We start from the raw sequence: 17493 nt of genomic DNA on the forward strand, positions 1-17493 counted from the left end.
CTGTCGGCTACCCTACAACATCTCCCTTCCTTGTATAACACAATACCAAACAATAACATGGATAGTATCAGTCTTTAGAACATTAGTGCTCATATCCACATATCAACATAGTGCAATAGAAAGTGTATCAAGACGAGACAGTAAGTCAATAGGAACCAGGAACCTTGCAGAACTATAACCACAAAATAGCAGTATCAAAGCATGCACAAAACAACCGAATAAGAACATTCGAAGTGACCATCTTTTCATTTTTGTTTTTTGCAACAATAATCCACTGTCCCGCATGTGTGTGTGTGCCTGCGTGTGTGCGTGTGCGAGCGCGTGTCAGTCTCAGCTCAGTGTATGACCTAAAGGTCAAGTCTGTCCGGAGGCTTAATATGCCTCCCGCTCCGGGAGAAGGCCCGGCCCTGTAACGCACCGCATGATGTGGACACAGCCCATGAGGGAGATGGCGGTGACCTCGGGGCTGTTAACCTTGGAGACGTCGCAGGGCTGCTGACGACTTCCTCTGCATTGCCCCCGCCTGCATGGCCCCCGTCAGCTGCACCCGCGTCCACAGGCTGCTCAGGTGGCCGTTCTTCGTGAGCTGCTGGCTGTGGAGGGGAAACCTCTGCTGGTCGGAGATCGATCCTGTTGCGACGATATGTGGTTCCCTCCACGTTGACGAGATAGGACCGCGGTCCCACCTGCTGCAAGCATACACCTCTCCTCCATCGGCCCGTCCTGTCACCCGGGAGTGGTTTCATCCTGATGGGCTGGCCGACGTTCAGCTCCTCGCAGATCTGTCGTAAGTCAGCTTCGCTGCCTGACGCTTCACTCTCAGCTTGTCTGTAACCCCAGTGGTGACCTGAGGCTCTAGCAGCTGGTCGGCCACAGGGAGAAGAGTTCTCAGCCTCCTTGACATCAGTCGCTGTGCTGGGCTGACATGTTCGAAGCCCCACTCCCTCGCAAACGCCCGAAACTCTCCACAGTCAAACTGACCTCCACAGTCTGAAATGACCCGGTCAGGGATGCCGTACCTTGCAAACTGCGCCTTGCACCTTCTGATGGCCGTACCAGCTGACAGGTCTGGAAGTAGATCAATCTCCCAGAAGTCAGAATAATGATCCACCATGAGCAGGACATCCTGCCTTGCGTAGCTAACAGGTCCATGCTCACCAGCTGCCAGGGACGTGTGGGGAGCGGGTGTGACATCATAGTCTCCTCTGTTGCTCGTGTGCATACTCATTACACACTGAACACCGTGGCACATAGTCTTTGATTTCTCCCTGCATGTTTGGCCAGTAGAGAGTATCGCGGGCCTGTCTGAAACAAGCCTCACTCCCCACGTGGTTGTAGTGGATCCGTCTCAGCATCTCGGGGCGCATAGATTTCGGAATGATGACTCGCTGGCTCCTAAAAAGCACACCGTCCTGTGCGCTTATTTCATCTCTGATGGCCCAGTAATCTCTGATGGCCATGGGGCTCTCCTCTTTGTGTTCTGGCCATCCGCCCAGCACGACCGACTTAAGTGTTTGAAGACACACATCCTCCTCTGTGCGTTTCCGTATCTGTGCGAGGCGTTGGCAAGTGACGTTGAGGTAGTCTGCTTGCTGAATGGCTGCTGCGTCACACTGCTCCTGCTGCATGCTGCAGACCATTTCACGTCTGTACTGAATGTCCATTCTCTGTGGCGGGGTGGGGGCCCTGCTGAGCGTGTCACTTATGTACATTTCAGGGCCTGGCTTGTAGACCACTGTGAGGCAGTAGTTCTGCAGTGTAAGGAGCATGCTCTGCAGGCGCTTTGGTGCACTAAGAAGGGGCTTAGAGAAGATTGACACTAGCGGGCGGTGGTCGGTCTCTGCAGTCACATCGCCCCTCCCATATAGGTAGTAGTGGAAGCGTTGACAAACGAATACGATGCTCAGGCACTCCTTCTCGATCTGTGCATAGTTTTGCTCCGTCTGGCTTAGCGCTCGGGAGGCGAACGCAACCGGCTGCCCCCCCTGAAGAAGGCAGCAGCCCAACCCGGTCTGACTGGAGTCACTCTGTATGGTGACTGGCTTGCTGACATCATAATAACGTAGTACTGGCACCGCCGTGACCAGCGTCTTGATCTCCTTCATAGCAGCATCATGTTTGGGCAACCAGTGCCACGGCACCTCTTTGTCCAGCAGCCTTCTCAGCGGTTCACACACCTCTGACAAGCGGGGCATGAACCTTGATAAATAGTTAACGAAGCCGACACACCGCTGAACGCCTTTTGCATCCGTGGGGTTTGGCATGTCGAGGACCGCCCTGACCTTCTCGGGGTCAGCTTTGAGGCCCTCCGCCGACAGTACGTGGCCGTGGAAGCGGACCTCCCTCAAACGAAACTGCAGCTTCTTTATGCTCAGCCTCAGCTTCACTTCCCTGCATCTGTCCATGAGAGCAATGAGGTCTTCAGCAGCATGCAAAGCTCTCTAGTACTATTTCACATATTGCTTCCTTGGTTTCGACCCTGCTTGTTCCTGACCCGCCCTCGTCGTTCCTGCCCTGGTAACCTGAACAGCCTTCTGTCCCTGACCCCTCTGCCTGCTCGCCCATTGTCTGTCTCCAGTTAGCTTGGATTCCCTGTTTGGACAATAAACTGTTGAACTGTTCCAACGCTGGTCTTAGTCTGTGCTGTTCTTGGGTCCAACCCCACGCCTATTACAATTTTTTGTTTCACTGGTGCTAAAATGATTAATCTATTGGAAATATGATTGTTATCTATCTCAAATGTATTCAAACTTGATCACTAACTCTTCACTTTATTTGTTTCCAACCATTTTAACTTTTTAAAATGGTGTGCAAGTTTACATTGATTACTCCTTTCAGACTCTAATTCAAATTGCAGTTCAAATCCCTTCACTTGATCCCTTCATTTGCCATTTAACATTTCTTCATGTCTTAAACTGTGTCTTTATTAAAACAGATTTTCAACCTCACTTTGCACTACAGCACTCACTGCATTTTCTGCAGGAAATGCATTTTCTAGTTTGTATCCTCATCTTTCTGCTGATAACTGTATTCGATGAATGAGTTTGAGACCAGGTGAGCTTATGCATCGTACCTTTAACCAAGCAGACAATATCAATGTTGAGGTTTACATGAAAAAGGTAAGTTCAGCACCAACATCATAGGACATTATACCAATGAACTATGAAGTGAAATGAGTCCGCACCTTAAACATGCTTCCTCCCCCACCTGCATGCGAGCCTTCCCACAGTCTCTCGTCAGAGTGTCCTATAGTTTAATACACACCATTCAAGAGTGGGACAGCACTGTTGCTTTTGTTGATGTAGACATTTATATGCATTTCAATGTTGATGATGCACTGGATTCTGGTGACTTGGACATGTTTATAGATCACTCAGGACTGCGACACAACTCCGATTTTGTGACTACTCGTCTCCAACACTGCCCTTTGAAAACATCAAAGATTTATTTGACATGCAGATTTATACATAACGCAGATAATTTAAATTGTAATTTACAAAAGAACTGAAAACTCGATCAAGATAACTACCTTTCAGTCAAGATGAGAATCAGAGTATCTGATCATAGAATTCAAAGGTAAACCCATGTGTCTAGTTTGCTTAGAAACTATGTCAATCATGAAAGATTTCAACTTGAGTCGCCACTACAACTACTACAACTGCAACTGCACTGAATATAATTCTAGTTGTTGCACTTAATGTTGGGCCATTGTTTTTCAGTTTTGTGCCATCATTGAATGATGATGTACGTGAACCCTTTGCACTGAAAACAATACTGTTTCTATTAAAACAAACTTGTATTTGTCATAGATAGACATGTTAAAAATGCATTTTAGGATGGAAAAGATGGAATTAATGTATGTTGGTTCATAAATAGGCTAAATAAATAAATAGGCTATGAATCTGAATGATTTTTTAGGTAGTGGCCATCCCCAAAATGCAGCAGAATACAGGAAATCACATCTACCAAATTCAAAATGTTCTGGGAGGGGTCTCCCAGTCCATGACGAAAAATTGTTGCCCTCTATCATATAAGTTGCCCATCCCTGGTCTATACGAATGGTTGCATATAGCATGCTTTTGGTCACAGCAGGTCAGCTTCAAAACCAAGTGTTTACCTACATAATAAAGGTTGTCATAGTAAGCCTCTTCACTAAACTAAAGCCACATATTGCTAAGTCACACTACAAATTAATTTGAACAAAAGGTATTTTAATGATTTTCATGACAATAAAGGGTAAGGAATCCCTCCTCTTATGTGTTGATAATACCTTGAAAATAAATGTGATAAAGAAGTCATAAGGCCATATAATTAAAGAGATACAAGTATCTAGTTAGTGCAGCATCTTTCACTTATGGTCTTTACTATTGATCAAATGCATCTTTTTTGCAGAAAAGATAAGAGAATTTGATAAAATATTATAAAGTCACAAAATAATTAATATTAAACACTTATTTTGAACATTTGATACTATATTCTATGACAATAAGCTTGTCTCTGCATTTGAACACCAGAAAACTGATTGGGTCGATCCTTTCTTACTATGTATATGAATACTATGAATACAAAAAACACATGATAATGTTCTGTGCTGGCATGAATTTTAATAATAATACATTTTTATTTCTACCAATATCTCGCCGTTATAACATTCTCAGTCTCTCACTTTTTTTTGAGGTTGTTATTCTTCCTGTGCGACACTTGCTTGTGAAACTGCCGAGCCCTCGAGCCAAAACCCAGGGACTGGAGCGACTCCGAGATGAACCGCTGGGCGGGAGAGATGCAAAGCATCACAAGCAGCTTAGCATCTCCACCTAGTGGGCGAGAAGAGGAACTTGAGGGTTAAGGCCTAGGTAGGTAATTTATTTTAGAAGCATTTTGTCATACTTATTATCTGTGGCTGTCGCAGGCCTGTATTGAGCTCTTCTTCTCAATCATTATATTTGACCCGAAAGGAAGTGATTAGATTGCATACCTGTCTGACTACCTCCCTACCTACCTGCACTCTGAGTGCGCCCTGCCTAAATCCACATGGCCAGGCAGCTGTGACACCAAATTTGTACCGGGTGCCAAATTTGTACCGGGTACGTAATCCATACGTAATCCATTCCAAACCTGCCTGGCAACAGATGATCGCGGACGATCGCGTCGATTGACGTAGGAAGGTTCAAGAACATTCGCGAAGTCGTTCATTGAGTTCAAGAACATTCGCGAAGTCGTTCATTGAGCGCGACAAGACAGATAGCACTAACTTTACAAATTACAGGTACAAATCCGGTACAAATTTGGTATGACACAGCCCTCCTGCTGAAGCTGGAAAGCTATTCCTGTGTTTTGTGCCCTATTTTGCACCCAGCGCAATTTACTTTCTACTATGAAGATATTATTGTAGCAAAAGTCTTTAGCACCTGTAACTGCAGATTTTGTATGCGTACACTAAAGTCACAAATGTGTAACAGTACATTGAATGTCGTAAATATTTTTTCTACCATTGTAAACACTAAATAGGGTCTACGAGTTCAGAAGTCTGGGTTACAGGTGCACAAATCCTATCCTGTGCATCACAACTTCAAAGAGTCATGCACTTGCCACTTTTGCTACAATCATTGCAGCGCAGTTGGTGCAAAACACATTCACACACCCGTGTTTCATAATCTGAGAACATGCACAAAATTTGTGCTTTCGTAAACCCAAATGTGAACTAATGCATCAGAAGTTGCACATCTGTGAAATATTTCCTCACAAATGAAATTATATAGATCGCTATGTTCAATGAGCATTTTAATGAGCGAGCACAAGTCCATCGGTTATACAACTGCTCGAATCTGCTGCTACGAGTCTCAGCTGTTGTTTTTCTTGCGGATACTTTTGCAACACGCCTATGTGGTAGTGTTGACTCGTTCGCGAACGATTCAGTTCGAATGAACGAATCGTTAAGACGAACGAACTGAACTGATTCCTCTCTCTCGTTCGCTTCGTTCGTCTCGTTCGCCTCGTTCGTCTCGTTCGCCTCGTTCGTTCTCAGAGTCGACTCCTCCCAGACCCACTAGTCACTCGACTGAACCGGAAACTCGACTGAACGAACGAACGAACTAACGAACGAGGGGCTGAGTCTGACTGACTCAGAGAACCGTGTATGATTCGATTCACCGCTACCGGAAACTCGACTGAACGAACGAACGATTCGCGAACGACTACCCTTGGCGAACTGAATCACGCGAACTGGTTTGCGGAAACGAATCAATAAATCCATCTCTACTATGTGGTACAAGTGTGGCAAAAGTGATTCGTATCCGTATGAAGCAGATCGTCCGTGGGCGGGACAAAATTGCACCATTAACCAATGAAAGTCGCCAGCAGGGAGTGCATTTTTCAAACTACACTGGGACCATCCAAACAAACTCTTACTTCCTGTAGTCTTGAAAGTAGAAAAGAGGGCATCCTACACGATGGAGTTGGGTACATTATGTCAAATTAAATTACCTAGTTCAACTGAATTCCCCCCAAATTAATGCATCAACATGCCGCAAGTGTCCTTCAATGTATTTTATTGGTCTGCTTGGATGGTCCAAGTGTAGTTTGAAAAATGCAGCCCCAGCCGGCGGCTTTCATTGGTTGTCCCGCCCACGGACGCTCTGCCTCATACAGACACAAATCACTTTTGCTACACATATACTACCTAGACGTGTTGCAAAACTACCTGCAGAAAACCCCACAGCTGAGACTTGCAGGAGCAGGTTCGAGCAGTTTTAACGATGGACTTGTGCTCGCTCATTAAAATGCTGAATCAACACTGCGTTCTATATCATTTTATTTGTGAGGAAATTGTTCACAGATTCTCAGAATATGAAACACGGGTGTGCGAATGTGTTTTGCACCAACTGCGCTGCAATGATTGTAGCAAAAGTATCAATTGCATGACTCTTTGAAGTTGTGATGCACAGGATAGGATTTGTGCACATGTAACACAGACTTGTGAACTCGTAGACCCTATTTTGTGTTTACAATGGTAGAAAAAACATTTACGACTTCAAATGTACTGTTACACATTTGTGACTTTAGAGTACACATGCAAAATAAATCTTTACGACTTCAAATTTACTGTTGCACATTTGTTACTTTAGTGTATGCATACATCATCTGCAGTTACAGGTGCTAAAGACTTTTGCTACAATAATACCTTCATATTCTACACTGACGCATGTATCGTTGCTAGTTTGCATCCGGCACAAAGCAGATTTCCCCCCCGCAGCAAACTCGCGCCACTACATTTGCTGAGAGGCATGTCGGTGAAAAGCAGAGGCCTGTTCTGGCGCAATTAATACATGGTGCTATTTTGCAGATCGAAAAAGCATTGTTAGCGCAGTTGGTGTTGCTATTTTGAAGTACCATGGCAGGTCCCAAACATGCAAACGATTAGCCTAATTGAAATATTATGACGATGATGTGGATTGTGGAGAAAAGAAAATCCATAGGGGCTGCATGAATGATATAATAACAATAATTAACTCGAGCAAAGTAGGCTATATCCCAGCCTTCCAAAACAAAATCTTGTTTTAGGGTAAATATAATGTTGGTTAAATTATTTGGGAAAGAACAGCTGATACAGTTGTAAGAAGTTGTACTTTTAAAACAATGCATCTGCAAACACCATACAGCAAACCCATATTTTCTTGACACAGACATCATGTACAAGCCCATAACTTTTAGGTTTGATGAGTATTTGATCGTGAGAAAATATAGCTTTACCGTGTTTTACCGAATGTTTAAAAGAGATGAACGCCAGTGATGCTTGGCGCGTGTGTGCACCCATCTGTTTAAACACACGCAAACTCAACACTTAACGCAAAATACAGTCCATGACAATGTATATTAACGGGGAAACACATGCATATTACAAACACAAGTCGATAACGATAATGTAAACAATACTGGTAAGAAACTATGTTTGTTAATGAATTGCCACAGATCATTAAATACTCCAACAGTTGCGGCCACAGGACCGCATATCATATGTATTAAGTTCTCTTAGCCAAAATGTACATGACGACTCATTGTTTCTGAAGTTGTAGAAGAAACACTAATCCATGTGTGAATTAGGCCTATGATTTCCCGATAGACTGAGCCATTTGAAGTTTGAAATTCATGTGGTGCTGCATCTGCCTCAGCGGAGACTGCAAACGGCTGTCAAAATATCACCTCGTCAAGTTCAAATGCGCTCATGGCTCTTAAAGGGGATGGGAGATGGCACTCTCATTGGTTTATTGCATGTTACGTCCAAAACACACCTACAGGTTTCAGACCAACCCATTTTAATTTTGTGTCGGGCGCAAGATTAATTTATACGCCAGTATAATAACAACAGTGCCAGAGATCCGCCCACAAAGCTACTTGCGATTTGCGTTCCAGACCGTTAAAATAGGGTCCTATGTCCGTCCGATGAAAACCAATTTTAACCCCTGGGCATCACTAGCACAACCACATAACGGCCAGTAACACACCGATAGCGTCCTGCAGCAGGTGTGTGAGCTTGCTGTTGCGGTACGGGACGTGAGGTCTCTGCTCCGCCAGCGCGCCCAGGACGTCCGACAGAGCGCACAGGCTGCGGTTTATACAGGAGGTCTCCCACAGCGCCGCGCCCGTCACCCCCGACATGCCTGACCACATACAAACACACAGACACACACACAAAAAAAGATTATAAAGGTGATGTCACTGATAACTTCTGTGGACCAATTAGAACAGTAGTCAACAACCAAAATCTGTTTGGTTTGCGACATCTCTCTGAAAAGTATTTTGTGAAAAAAGAAAGCAGCAGGGGGCGACGTCACAGACATCCCCTCACCGACACACTCGCTGCCGGCTAGGTCCACCAGCTGGAGGCGGGTCCTGAAGGGACCCTGGGCCCCACCCGGCCGGGGGGAGGGGCATTGGGAGTGGCCAGGGGAGGGGAAGGAGGATGAAGGGGAGGCGGTGGCAGCAGAGTGGTCGGCAGAGGCTTGGCGGGGGGCGGGGTTGGCCCGGCGACAGCGCGGGCTCCAATAGTCGGTCCTTGGGCAGCGCTGCAGCTCCCGCTTGGCGCTCTTCAGACGGCGGGCTGCAGAGAGGAGACAACACAACAACAACAACAACAATAAGGATCCATTTAGCTCGTCTCTTCAGACGGTGGGCTGCGGAGGGGAGACAAGAAAACCACAACAACATCAACAATAATGATCCGTTGAACTCCTCTTAGGGGGAGGAGCTTATTAGACATCACGTCTTAGCGTCTCAACGAACAGACAATCACTTGTTATAAATATCTGTCCCATATCTGTTATCTTTCTAACTTGACCGCGGAACGATCATTGGATGATTATACAAGCATCCCGATCCTGAGGCGGTGAGTATGAACAGTCAGTGACTGTGGGGCGCCCACCCACCCAGGGCCAGGGCGGGGGGGCTGTTGGAGGAGACAGTGAGCGTGACCACCAGGTGGGAGCGGGAGGAGTGGGCGTGCACCAGGGTGGGGCAGCGCGCCCTCAGCTTCACCACCGCCCAGACCAGCTGCATCACCTCGGGGGCGCTCTTCACACACCTACACACACACGCACGCACACGCACACACATGCAAAAGACTTTTGGCATCAAAGGTTTCTAGAATTTCTGCATTTGCTAGCAAGCCAAACCCAGTTTAGTTTATAACATTAACAACTAGCTTTTGTGGAAATAAAATGTAAAAATAAGAAAAATCTGGTTACCCTTTCACCATCAATAAAAAACGATTTCTTCACTATAGTCTAATCTTAACTGTAGGATATAAGAAAAGTTGCATAAGATCAGACCTGAAGCCCTGCATGTTTCAGCCCGTAGATGGCAGCAAACTCACAAAGTTCCATGTAGCGTAAACTAAAGGAACTGAAGAAGCCCGCAGCCAGTTGCTCTCCACACTGAACTACCCCTCCTCTGCTCTACCCACTCATATGTGAGGGAGGGGATCTCGCTTGTGCCCGACGCGGTGGTGATGACGTCCCGGCGCTGACCCGGGGCCCCGCCCTCCCCGTCGCGAGACAGGAGGTCAAACACCTCGTTGTTGTAGACCTCCACCACGGACACCTCCACCACGTGGCTCTCAGACGGCTTCCCTGAGATCAGCCTGAAGCAACAGAGACACACACACACATAAATCATTAATCCATGGTATATATAAAAAAAGTTAAACCCAAATGTACTCCTGTTAAAAGACCGGACTCATGTATCTTCTAAAAAAAACAATATATATTAAAAACTAGATTAAATATATATTTTCAAATAATAAAATGTGCTCATGCTCATCTTCAAACCCGTTTATCCGGGGTCAGGTCACGGGGGCAGCTTCTCTAGCATAATATAATGTATTTTTTAATAATAAGATCACCCCAAAGATATGGTATTGTCTGTCCAATAGCAATGCAAAAAGGAGGCGTACATATGATGGAAATGTGTTGTAGGAAACACGCTGGAGACAGAGAGCTCAATACATGAGGCCTGAGTGTCTCACCTGAAGAGCTCCACAGCGGCTTGGGGGATGATGCCCTGCTGGTCCCCGGGGGAGGAGACACACCGGGGCACACCTGGCTGAGGGGACCCGGGGGGGCCCTGGGAGCCCATCATGGTGTGGGTTTTTCCACTGCCCGTTTGCCCATACGCCATTATACACACATTATACCTGCAGGACGACTATGGATTAGATAAGGACCTGAATCTATCACACACGCACGCCAGCAGGCGCACACACAGACGCACACACAGACACACACATACGGAAACACGCCTCACCCATCCAGCAGGGATGTGAGGAGAGGCTTCACCTCCTCAAACACTACGTTCTGGGAGTCCTCCGGTCCATGCACTCTGTCCAGAGAGAACAAGATGTATCCAGAAACATGAATATATATACAGAAATGTAAAGACAACAGGCAGTTCCATTTTCTGCTTTACCTCTCATATTCAAACACCTTGTTGATGATTGGATTTCCATTTTGAATGCAGTTCACCAACAAGGAGTCCTTGATAAATGTCAAATGAAAAAATGATTAGCTGAAGAATATTACATGAGACTGGACAATGAAACTGCAAAAATGAAACAATCTGTGAAAATCCGTTCATCTGCTTTGAAACTCACCTCGCTGACTGCATGAATGACCTCCTCTGACGAGATCACCCTGAGAGAAATAAAAAAATAAGTAAGGATGAGAAAAGCTTTTGTTATCATCAGTTGGCCAATAACATGCTTGTTTTGCTTTGAGGGGAGACCTCACCCCGATCGGGATGAGGAGGACTGGACCTGGTCCAATGGAAGCACAGGACGCAGCCTACAGTGAACCCTGATGTTCCCCCTCAGCTCCTGGAGGTTGAAGAACACACAGTTAGACACACACACACGGAAAAGACTCAAGACTCACTTGTGCATAGCCAACCCCCTTACCCCACCACCTCCCTCTTATGCACTTATTGTATGTTGTACGTCCTGGCACTTAATGTACACACTTACTGTATGTCGTACTTGGTTACAGTACTTTGTTGTATAGTATCTTATCCTACCTATCTTTGTTGTATACAGGGAATGGGTTAACCTAGCGATTGTTAGTGCTTGGCACTTGGTTCTATGAACATCCTTACTGCACCGTAAGGAAGCAATATATTGTTGCTTATCTATCTTCTGATAAATGTATTTATTGTAAGTCGCTTTGGATAAAAGCGTTTACTGAATGCCCTGAATGTTTATGTAAACGTAACACAGCTCCTCCCCAGCCTATGTTTAGAAGACAGTTGAAACACATCGTGGAGAACCAAAGAGTGGTCTCAGCTCTCACCACCAGGATGTTGTGGATCTCTCTCCTCCTCTGCTTCTCGGCCCTGCACCTCTCCTTCTCCTCCACCAGGTCGCGCTCCAGAGCCGCCATGTGCGACTGCAAACCTGGCAGGACAAACGGGCAGAAGGTGTTCTTAAAAAAGGCCAACATATTCTAGACATAACGCTTCTAATCCAAGGTAAGAGAAGAGTACCAGCACGTTGCCAGACTCTGTGCATCATTAAGAAGGCAAATGTCCCCATTTGCCAGTCAAAGTTAAACCATAGCACTGCGTCTAGTCCTTCCCTGTTTAACCTTTTAGCACATAGACCCAAGTAGGAGACTGAAACTGTCCTTCATTTCTGATATGGATTAATTAGACAAAATGGTGACGTTAGTATTATTGACCACAGCCTTTTATCCAAGCTGGCTTGGAGGTGACACAGTCAGGACTGAAACCAGAACCCTCCAGCTGGAAGCCAACATCCCTATCCTGCCCCCTATTGACCCATTGTCTTATCCTGATCTGAATGATCTCATAGCTACAGCTATGCTCAGCATCAGAACCGAGCATGAATAACCCAGAGGAAACTCCAGATGGTTGTGCCTGAGCATTGTGAATCCACAGAGCCCCCCTCACACCCTGACCACCAGCTACTTTGGGAGCAGCATGCAACTCCACACAATCGAAACGTCAACCTTGAGGAAGCCAGTAAGGTACGGCTAAGGGTAATTGGGGGGCTTATCACCACGGCAGCCTAAGCCGCAGCAGTGCATGGCCTATATGGTAGGTAACTTTAGATTAGAGGGACAAAGAGAGACAGACAGGCTGAGGGGGAGTGATAGAGGGAAGGAGAGACAGGAGAGGTCAAACAGAGCAAGATAAAGGTTGATAGGGGGAAATGGTGGATAATGTTGACAGTTGATCATGATAAGTGTTGTAAAATGTTTATGATTGGCCCGCTAAAGTAACAGTCATATACTTTGACACAACCCCAGAATAATGAACAACATATGAAGTGCAAGAACCACTGCCTTGTGAGGAGAACACCTCACCTGTTTTAGTTACAATACCTAGACAACAACAACTGCCACAAACAGGAAAGAACACAACAGGATGGAAGACCAGGAGCTCCTGAGTGCATCAGCACTTCCGTCCACTGAGTCTATGAGGTTAGGGTTACTCACTCTGCAGGTCATCTCCATGGCAACCATTCAGTGTTGCCCTGGCCCCGTCCAGCTTCTCCATGATCTGCTTGCTCTGGCCCTCCAGCTCGGCCACGCCGTTTGCATACACTGCAAAGATCTCACTCAAGACCTGCTTCAAATTCTGCATGGAGTACACACAGAGATAAGCTATAGGCTCACGGTGGCTGTGTGTTCATCTGGTTTATACGGAGGCCTTATGAATGGGAGCATGGACGCGCACACCCACATTGACAGAGGATGAGTCTTGCCCCAACCTGATTTTAGGTGGACAGGTGGAATAACAGTAGCATTTATTCCAGTTAATTGTGTACCTGGACTTCAGCAAGGAGCTTCCCCAGAGCCAACTGGGTGATGCTCTGGGCTTCCCTCTGGTGATGAAGAAGTGTTTTGGCCTTGGCCTCCCCCTCATGGCCCCGCCGCAGTCTGCCCAGACACTAGAGAGAGAGAGAGAGAGAGAGAGAGAGAGATAATGGTTTTCAAAATTGTAAGGTTTCGATGGGAAATTTGATCTGCATAAAATAAAAGTCTTGCTACTCAGTTGCCATAGTGCCCTCCCTCTTTAGACTGTTGATTCTTACAAGACATCACTACCTTATAATTCAGGGATGATTGCACCCAACAAAAAAATATAAATTAAAGATGTACTGAAAGTAGCCTATGTACTTCCCTATATCATATATTTCTCACAGAAAACTCAATTCCCACATTACAATTTTAGGATTGGATAGAATAGACCAGGCTTATAATATAATGCAACCATATAGAATTACATTACATTAGAATATTCCTATGCTAGAATAGAATAGGCCATATAATTGAAAAGGTATATCATACAATAGGATAGAATTCTTTTTGATCTTACCTCTGCAAGCCTCAAATGAAGAATTGCCTTTTCTGTCTCCAGCTCCAGAATACGCTCCTCTTTACTCTGACAAAAACAAGGTGACATTATAGCTTCTCACCACTTTAGGTTATCACCTGATAGAGGAAGAGGGTTGAAATGCTATGGAATGTTGGTCAATGAAAACTACAAAGAAAATGGAATAGATAACGTCTATACTGTTAATAAGTAATTCATTTACACGTTCAAATCCAATAAGGCCTACTTACCCTTAGTTTGTGCTCTAGAAGATGAACTTGATGTGCAAAGATTTGGTCTTGGTTAATAAAGAGTGACATTTTGACGAACAATAAAACAATACAAGAGAAACAACTTTGAAGGCCTCCCACGGTTTTCTCCTGTGTCGATCCTGCACCACTGTCCTCTGTCAGCGAGGCTTATGGGATTAGGACGCTCATCAAGGTTTACCTTCTTGTGCAACAGGCACAACAACGTGGTGTCTGTGGTCAGGTTGAGGAAACAGGATTTGTGAAATGTTATTATATCATACAGTAGCTCTTTATTGATACAATAATAATAATGTTATTCAAGCCTGATTAAAATGGTGTTTGCGTTTATCTTTATTATCAATGTGACGAATTTAGAAATGTGAACCACAGCGCTATTAAACTGCCGCGAATCACGGCATCCACGGCACCTCTGCAGAAACCAGAAAATAAAGTGTAGTTGAGGAAGATAAATAAAAATATACCCACCAAACTCCAGCATCTCTCTTAGTGGGCCTAGTCCCATTGCGGGGTTTCCGGTGGGCCTCACCCCGTCCAGGGCGGGATCATCAATGGGCCTCCCCTCACCCAGGGCGGGGTCTTCAGGGGAGAACCGCTGGATCAGTTCACTATCAGAACGTCCACTACTCTCGTACAGAGACACACTGCACAACACTTTTCTCCATGGTTAAACATTTGAAATGGCTTGTCATGAGCTATTTCTAATTTCAATTTACAAAACACGATTGGGGAATCGCCCCAGTAGTTTGTTAATACTGCAATATAGTTTTTCTCCGCTTGGAAGCAGCAATGCACAACATGTTCATCCATATGCCGATGGGGAACACACGAAGAAGGAGAGGAGGAGACTTCCGTGTAGACCAGCACCGGGATGACGAGGACTGCGGGACGTCAGACCTCAACATATACCTTAAGAAATTATACCTCAATACCAGATCCACAGTGTCGTGACAAAATGACCAAATCAAAGGACAAAAAACGAGAGAAAATGAGTGTTGCCACTGAAGTAAGACATTACCTGTACTCTGCACCACTTACGGTCCGTTATTATGGTGCAGAACAGGATCTTGTTACCATGACCCGAGTAGGGTCAACTTTACTGTCTCTTTAGTTTGTGAACACTTTTGAATGAGTATCTAGGTGTCCCTGAGCAAGATAGCTCACCCTAACTGCTCCCGACGATCTGGCTGTCGCATTGCAAGGACAACGCCGTCGGTGTGTGAATGTTTGTATGATTCGGTGAATTTGTGTATGAATGGATGAATTTTAAGCAATATTGTAAAGGGCTTTGAGTGGTCATTGGTGAGAAAAGCGCTGTATAAATGCAGTCCATTTACAATTCTCTTGTCTAATAGATCGATCGTGTGGAAGAACGACGGACTCGGTTCCAGGACAACATTGAGAAGGCCGAGTTCAGGACCAGACGCGAGGTGCTGTCGGACAGAGAAAGGTATAACGAGGACAACAACCATAAATCATCACTCACTTTGACCATCACATCAATGATTAATTTGAGCCCATTTCTATTTATTTTTCCACAGACAAGATTTGGTAGATGAAATGACCATCATGCGCGAGAGGGTGCAAAGGTTAGGTAGGATCTCAAAGAACTTTAAGTGTGATCGTTGTGGTCATCCTGTAATGCTTTGTTTAAAGACTCAATGTTGTTTAATCTATTCCCCAGACAAGGACCTTATTACTCTACGAGGGGAGAACCGCAGGAACATGATGCTGTCCGTGGCTCTTCTGGCTCTCAGTGCTTTCTTCTACTACGCCTTCTTCTACGGAGTTGAGGATCTCTGATCTCAGAACAGAAATCGACTTCAAGTCAGCTTGTTTTGTAAGATATGGAGCAATGGCCTTCTTCGACTGGGAGGACACACCTCTGAATCTGAAATATTCTGCTTGCCTGAGAGATAACATTAATTTCTATATTTATCACATCTTGAAAATTTTTTAAATTATATTTTCGATATCCGAGTTTTGTCTTGTGCTTACGAACTGAAATATTGTAATGGATTTCTATTTTCTAGCTGTTGTAATTCAAAGCTCAGTGGAAAACTGCAAGAGCCTGACCACCACATGTGTACATTGAATTTTCAATTTATATAAAAGCACATTCCTGTTAGGCTCATACAGAGCTGCCCTATTTCATTAATTACTTTACTTTTTTCCCTAACTTTACTTATTTTTTACATTCCTTAATTGAAGCTGTCTTAAATGCTTGAATGTCAAATGCATTTTAAGGATAGTAGTTGGATTGGTTGAAGACATACATTGCCAAAAGCTTTCCTTGTTGGGGGCAGGGTTAGGACTAGGCTATGAAAACATGCCAACGTCTTTATTTCCATTTTCATGAGTTTGTCAAATGAATATATCTCAAAGGATATTCATTTATGTTTTGTTTACGATGTGTGTACACAATACAACAAAGTGTGGTGGTTAACATAATTCACCCACGGAACTATGGGTGGGGGGCGTGTTTAGCACAGACTCTTTTAGCAGACGGAACGACCGTCTCAGTTCAGTCCTGCTTGCCTTTCGAATGTACTGTTTTCAAGTTGTGTTAATTAAAACTCAGTGCTGGATACTCCGCCTCCGACTCCCGTCTCCCGGCACTACACTGGTGACCCCGACGTAGGTCTCGCTAAAGCTTCAGGATCAGGATATCAACGCCTGCTCAGGGAGTTCCCCGGTATAACCCGACCTACCTTTTCCGTGGTCACGGCAAAACAGAGCATCATATAGACACCAAGGGCCCACCCGTCTATGCTAGGGCCCGACGACTTAACCCCGACAGGCTGAAGGTCGCTAGGTCGGAGTTCGCCAACATGGAGCGCCTGGGCATCATCCGCCACTCAGACAGCCCCTGGGCCTCACCCCTCCACATCGTTCCCAAGCCAGACGGTGGGTGGTGACCTTGTGGGGATTACCGCTGCCTGAACGAAGCTACCACGCCGACCGCTACCCAATCCCGCACATCCAGGACTTCTCAGCACACCTGGCGGGCAAGCGGGTCTTCTCAAAGGTGGACCTGGTGTGCAGTTACCACCAGGTGCCAGTGCATCCCTCGGACATCGCCAAGACGGTGATAGTGACACCTTTCGGGTTATTCGAGTTCCTGCGTATGCCGTTCGGACTCAAAAACGCCACTCAGACCTTCCAGCGGTTAATGGACTCGGCGCTCAGGGAGATGTCCTTCGTTTTCGTATATTTGGACGACATACTGGTCACCAACTCCTCCAAAAAGGAGCACCAGGGTCACCTACGCGACCTCTTCATGAGGCTCGACCAGCACGGACTGATCATCAACCCGGCGAAGTGCCTGTTCGGGTTGTCCTCC

The 17493-nt window shown here is 45.5% G+C and overlaps 2 protein-coding genes across 2 annotated transcripts; one reads left to right on the forward strand and one right to left on the reverse strand.

The window, feature by feature from the left end:
- Positions 1–4262: 4262 nt before the first annotated feature.
- Positions 4263–14660, reverse strand: kif25 (kinesin family member 25). Its single transcript, XM_079754142.1, has 16 exons — positions 14619–14660; positions 14133–14363; positions 13885–13950; positions 13334–13456; positions 13002–13143; positions 11835–11938; positions 11280–11365; positions 11144–11183; positions 10960–11027; positions 10798–10872; positions 10520–10687; positions 9959–10135; positions 9423–9577; positions 8846–9097; positions 8502–8657; positions 4263–4814 (listed from the first exon to the last, which is right to left on the reverse strand). Exons 2-16 carry the CDS (start codon positions 14199–14201, stop codon positions 4663–4665), a joined length of 1833 nt encoding a protein of 610 aa, XP_079610268.1. The 5' UTR covers positions 14202–14363; positions 14619–14660; the 3' UTR covers positions 4263–4662.
- Positions 14661–15017: 357 nt separating this feature from the next.
- On the forward strand, positions 15018–16740 carry ccdc167 (coiled-coil domain containing 167). Its single transcript, XM_079753807.1, has 4 exons — positions 15018–15156; positions 15506–15600; positions 15692–15744; positions 15835–16740. The coding sequence occupies exons 1-4, from the start codon at positions 15022–15024 to the stop codon at positions 15951–15953; spliced, it is 402 nt and encodes a 133-aa protein (XP_079609933.1). The 5' UTR covers positions 15018–15021; the 3' UTR covers positions 15954–16740.
- Positions 16741–17493: the final 753 nt, after the last annotated feature.

The sequence above is a fragment of the Pollachius pollachius genome (genome assembly GCF_949987615.1).
Source record: "Pollachius pollachius genome assembly, chromosome: 16".
Lineage (NCBI taxonomy): Eukaryota > Metazoa > Chordata > Actinopteri > Gadiformes > Gadidae > Pollachius > Pollachius pollachius.